The 6,000-nt window shown below is 48.7% G+C and overlaps 1 protein-coding gene across 2 annotated transcripts in view; it reads right to left on the reverse strand.

Moving 5' to 3' along the window:
• The window catches only part of POLR3E (RNA polymerase III subunit E), a 39,023-nt gene extending 33,240 nt beyond the window's left edge, over positions 1–5,783 (reverse strand). Inside the window, exons 1-5 of one of the 2 annotated variants that reach the window (XM_079953802.1) lie at positions 5,631–5,783; positions 3,131–3,213; positions 2,797–2,847; positions 1,894–1,971; positions 141–256 (exon numbers count right to left, since the gene is read on the reverse strand). In XM_079953802.1, coding sequence (XP_079809928.1) covers positions 141–256; positions 1,894–1,971; positions 2,797–2,847; positions 3,131–3,166 — 281 coding nt within the window. In that variant the 5' untranslated portion in view covers positions 3,167–3,213; positions 5,631–5,783. Of the gene's footprint in view, positions 1–136; positions 257–1,893; positions 1,972–2,796; positions 2,848–3,130; positions 3,214–5,630 lie in introns of those variants that run through there. The other variant, XM_079953803.1, reaches the window with a different exon arrangement.
• Between the last annotated feature and the right edge of the window lie 217 nt (positions 5,784–6,000).

The raw sequence follows: 6,000 nt of genomic DNA on the forward strand, positions 1-6,000 counted from the left end.
AGGAGATGCCAGCGATGGACGTTTTAGGGCTTTGGGGTCTCGGTTACAGGCCCAGCACATCTCCACTGCCTCACTCTGCTGGCCAAGCAATAGAAGAGTCAAAACCCAGCTCCTTGATCTACAGCAAAAACGGTACTTACGAGGAATACGTGCTGGTTTCATCTGTACACGTGCCATCGACATTGAGCGCAATCTGCTCTCCTTTGCTGCGGCAGTAATTGGGGTTCAAAGTGTCAATGGCCATTTCCAGCTCAACCTAAGCACCGGTAGATCAACAGTATATTGACAATTAATAAGCAGAATAGAATAATCAGGGAAAGATGAACCAAAACACAAAGTGTCTGATTAAAATCTGTAACAGTAACTATAAGCCTGTATTAAGAGTCAGGGACCTTTAAAAAAAAAGGAAAAGAAAAAAAAGATGTGTTTCAATCCTTTTTAAAAAAATATGCATTAGGTTTTCAAGAGCGACAACATACAAAAGCTAATGCTATTATAGGCTGCATCAACCAAAGTATAGTGTCCAGTTCAAGGGAAGTACCGTATTTTTCCGTGTATAGTGGATGCTTGGGTTGCAAACATGATCCATGTGGGATCCACATTTGTAACCTGCAGCGTTCGCAACCCAGGTCTGCGCATCTGCACACGCGCGGGTTGCGATTCGGTGCTTCTGTGTATGCACAAAGCATGATTTAGCACTTCTGCGCATGCACAACCGCTGAAACCCGAAAGTAACCCGTTCTGGTACTTCCGGGTTTCAATGGTCCATAACCTGAAAAAATGCGACCTGAAGCGGCTGTAACCCGAGGTATGACTGTATAAGACTAGGTTTTTTTAACTTAAAAATAATGTCAAAAATTAGGGGGTGTCTTATACACGGGGCCATCTCCCCCCATTTTTCTTAAATCTGAGTCCCCCAAAAGACTGGGCGTCTTATAGACGGAAAAAATACATTAAGTGTACCGCTCTATTCTGCCCTGGTCAGACCACACCTGGAATACTGTGCCCAATTCTGGACACCACATTTTAAGAAGGATGCTGTCAAGCTGGAATGTGTGAGGAGGGCAACCAAGATGATCAAGGGTCTGGAAAGCAAGCCTGATGGGAACGGTTGACGGCTTCGATCAGTGGAACTGGCACATTTACTCTCACTCAGTGGCGGAGCTTCATGCTCCGGTACCGGGGGGGCATAGAGCAGGCGGGGGCGTGGTGTGCTGCCCGTAGGGGCGTGGCGCACAGCACGAGTGGGAGCGCAGCCGCGATGGCACCCTGCCGTCATTGTGCTGCCAGGGGCGGTGTGCTTCCCCCCCCCCACGCCTCTTCCTCCGCCAGTGCTCTCATTGCATCTGTAGCAACTCAGTTGTTTAGTGTGGCAGCGCCGACACTTTGGAGCTCCCTGCTTATTGATACCAGGCAAGCGCCTTCACTGTATTATTTCCGGCGCCTGCTGAATCCATTCCTATTCAGACAACCCTTCTCAGGTGCTTAAAAAGTTTGTATGAGTTTTAATTTGTTTTAAGTCTATTCTACTGTGGTTTATTGCACTCTTCATTATCGCTGCAAATATTTTAGTGATCATTTTACTGCTTTATCCCTTTCGTAGATCGCTTTGAGGGTTTTTCCTCTGACCAAGAGGTACACAAATTCTATGAAATAAGAAATAAATAGCCAGACCACTTTGTACAGCTAGCCCAACACAGTCTCCACTTAGTGGCAGCAGCCTTCCAGGGTTGAGGATAAAGAATGTCCCCAGCTCTACCTGGGGATGCCCCACCCCAGCTGTCCCAGGTATGGCACAGTGACTTCAGTGGCTCTACTAAGCCATAACTTTTCAAAAATAACTCAATTTGGTTATTAAACAACTATTTCCCAAAAAAGAGAATATGCTCACACCTTTTGCTGCTTTGGTTTTATCTTTGCCGAAAGATGAGTTACGTCATCATACGTCATCGAAGCTGGGCGAACGGGATACTATGAAAACACAAAGATGTTGCTGCTGTTAAGGCTAAAACAAACCACCACTTTTGGTGCAAGAATGGGGGAAACCTGTCACTGGGGGCATTCACATGGGGGTGTGTGTGTGTGAGAAGATGCAGTCTCCTCCCAACGAACCATGATTTCCAGCTTGAAATCCAATGCTTCATAAGGGGGCTTCCCCTTTCTCTCGCCAGTTTCGTTTTGGGGGTTCCCCCTAACCTTCTGGAGCAAATTTTGCATGCAGGGGAGATGAGCGGAGGGAGAATTCCTGTTGAGTGAGCACAATAGCCACAATGGGTACAACCCAAATTTGTAGGATTTAAGATGCGCTGGCACCCTTCTCCTCACTGTTAGAAACTAGCCTTTATATCTTTAGTTGGGAGTATTTGGCCTTGTTGCCCGGACCCCGCCTGTATCTCTCACTCTCCAGATGTTGAATGACAACTCGACTCCGATCATATGGCCATGCTTGGTTTGAAGTGACAAGGGTTGGAGTCAGGAGTTACTCACGGGGTGGGGGTTGGTGGAGGTCAGGTAAAGTCACAGGAAGCTTGGAGAAGCTCCAGGTTGTCACAGGGGCTCCCACAGATGTCTGCGCACCTGTGAGGCCACTGCCCTGAAGCTCCCCTGACTTTAACGCTGCCTCACCTCTCTCCATCCCAGCAAATCCAGCACTGCTGTTGCTAGGAAGACACCACTGCCGCCGCCCCCCAATGAGGCAGCACTGGCTGAAGTCTAACATCTGAAGGAGAACAGATTCCTTGCCCGCTGCTTTAGTTCATTTCCCCTTTAAACAGGTTAATTCGACAATTAACATACCTGGAACAGATACAGCTTCTCTGACAGACTTTTGGCCAGGTACACATCAATCTAACAAAAGGAGGAGGGAGGTTAAAAAAAAGGCATGTTACGTTTTATTTAGCACATAGAAGTTTACAAAATCATCCCCAAGAACTATACAACCCTCTTTGGCAGCCACTCAGGCTCAGCACCACATTTGGAGTGCTTCATCATGGAGCCCAACCCGAATCAATTACTCGCCGCCAATTTCCATGGCCAAAACCACACAAAGCTGAAAACCCCAAGAGGAAACATACAATGTTCTTTAATCTGTCCTGAAGCCAATGCAAATGGAAGACATGTATATATTTACCTCCTGTATAATTGGGTCATCTTCTTCATTTGCCATAGTAGCATGGAAAGAAAAGTGGTGTTGCTAGTATTGTTTCGAGAGAACTGGAAAAGAAAATCAACAAAATTCAGTTAAGCCAGGATTCTCTTTCTCATTTGTTAGCAAACTTGGCATAACAGCAGCTTGATGTGCAGAACTTCATGAGTGGTAAAGTTTGTCTCCATGCTGAAAACAAATAATGATAATAGTATTTACCTGCTAATGAGCTGTCATAGCAGAAGAGCTGAGAAGTCAGTTCAGAGATGCAAGAGGATAGGACAATGACTTGGGGAGAGGAATTGTTTGTCGGTTTTTTTTAACATATATGAACATGGCAAACTACCCAGCAACACCTCCCCCAACCCCTGGCAAAGTGGTGTAGAGTGTTGGACCTGGGAGTAAAGGTAAAGGGATCCCTGACCATTAGGTCCAGTCGTGGCCGACTCTGGGGTTGCGGCGTTCATCTCGCTTTACTGGCCGAGGGAGCCGGAATACAGCTTCTGGGTAATGTGGCCAGCATGACTAAGCCGCTTCTGGCAAACCAGAGCAGCGCACGGAAACGCCGTTTACCTTCCCGCCGGAGTGGTACCTATTTATCTACTTGCACTTTGATGTGCTTTTGAACTGCTAGGTTGGCAGGAGCAGGGACCGAGAAATGGGAGCTCACCCCGTCGCAGGGATTCAAACCGCCCACCTTCTGATCAGCAAGTCCTAGGCTCTGTGGTTTAACCCAAAGCGCCACCCGCATCCCAGACCTGGGAGACCAGGGTTCAAATCCCTGCACAGCCATGAAACTCACTGGGTGACCTTGGACCAGTCACAGTCTCGCAGCCTAACCAACCTCACAGGGTTGTGGTGGGATAAGTTAGGAAGGAAGAGAACCACGGATGCCACCTGGAGAAAAAGTGGGGTAAACGCGTAAAAAATAATAAATATTATTGGGTTGAGGTAAGACTTAATCCTCATGGAAGTGTAGCGTTGCTGTTGCATTGGTAGGGACAGGGCTGTTGTTTTTTATTCAGTCCTTGTATTTTTATGAAAATAATATGTATATATTTATTTTAATTACCTGCTAAGGTCAGCTGCTCAATCTGCAGAATTCAGAGCGGATTAATTTCTTGGCAGCAGCCTGTGAAAGCTTTGCCACAAAGCTTTGCTGAGCAAAGTGCTGCTATAGGCATAGAAGCAACCAGGGACTGTAAGGGGTGGGGAGAGTTGGCAACCCTAGCAGAGGAATCTATTTGGACAGCCATGATCCAATATTGTGTTAGGACAGCGTAATAAATAGAAGCCAACTCAGGAGCCAGGGCAGGTCAGGTGGTCAGTGAGTCACCAAGAACTCCCTGGTAAAGCTCATTCATTGTCAGTGCAACTACTATGCAAGGCTGGGACCAAGTACAGAGTGCCACTCCCTGCTCTAAAGTAATTTAGCATTGAACACTCAAAACCCACATTCAACTCCTAAAGGTAAAAGAGCAGCAGCCAAGGATAAGGTGAAAAACATCCACCCCAATTTCATTGATCTAAGAACCATTCCACATATATAAATCACCTGCCATGACTGCAAAGCTCAAGCTGAACTGGACGAAAATTATTTTCTCCCAGAGCTATCAGGAGATCTCAATAAGTTTGCAATGTAAGATAGAACTCGTGGCTGAGGGAAACTGAGGTTATTTTACTTTACTAATAACTCCCCCCCCCCCCCGGTCGGGGGAAAAGAAGCAAGGTGTCCATTGGCACCTGCTCATTTAAAAAAACCAAAACAAACTCCTTTTCTTGGCAGTGACTAAACCTCCCAAGTCAAGTCACCCTGATGTAACCATACAGCAGAGAAGGAGGAAATGGATTTTTGCCCCAGCAGAAACAACTCTCTCCCTGATCAAGAGAGAATATTCCCAGGGAAGACTTGGGAAAGGAGAGCCTGAAAAACTCACTCAAAGCATTCATTCATTATTTATTTTATTTTATATTTTCCTGAAGGCTCCTTGCCGGGAAGGAGCGTGGCTGATGTAACTATGCAGCAATGGGAAGGCTTTGCAGAGCTCACACATATTTAGGGAGGCTGCGTATTGGGGGGAGGTGCGGAGAGAGATGGGGAGCGCTGGATCTCGAACCCCTGGCCTTGTAACTTTTGCCGGAGAGGAGGAAAAGGAGCGTGAAGGCTCCCTCGCCACATATGCAATTCACCGCCCCCCCCTTGAAATGCCCCCTTAGATTATAGGGCCCACCCACTTTGCTAGGCAAACATTGCAGGGCTGGCGCGTGTCTCCCCCACTTTACTTTCCCCTCCTGCTCCCCCCACTCCCAAGATTTGCAACAGGGGGAGAGAGAGAGGGGGGGGAGGTGGGGGCAGGAGGAAAGGAGAGGAGGATCCACACGACCCGGGCCTTGCAAAAAAGAGCAGCATGCAACCAACCCCAGAAGCTTGCAAAAGTCCGGGAATGGGGAGGCAGTTCGCCGCCGCCGCTGCTGCTTCTCCTACCTCGTGGCTCCAAGGGGTGGAGGGGAGAGGCTGCCTTTCCCGGCCCCCTCCTCCTCCTCCTCCTCCTCCTCGCGGCAACGTGCCTGCAGGTCCGGCGGGGGGAAATCTCAGCCAGCAGCCATGTTGGTGTAACTCCGGCAGGCACGTGGGAGGGGGTGGGGAAACACACCTCGGCTCCTCCTCTTACCCATAATGCTCGCCGGGGAAGCGGCGCTGCGAGGACGCGGGCGCCAGGGGGCGCTATGTGCGCAGGCTTCTTCGCCGCCGCCGCCGCCTCGTCACAGAGAGGCTCCCTTGAATAAAAGGAAGCGAGCAAAAGCGAACTGGCAGCGGTGGGATTCGAACCCACGCCCCCGAAGAGACTGGAGCC

Source organism: Podarcis cretensis (assembly GCF_951804945.1).
Source record: "Podarcis cretensis genome assembly, chromosome: 14".
In the NCBI taxonomy this organism is placed as follows: Eukaryota; Metazoa; Chordata; class Lepidosauria; order Squamata; family Lacertidae; genus Podarcis; species Podarcis cretensis.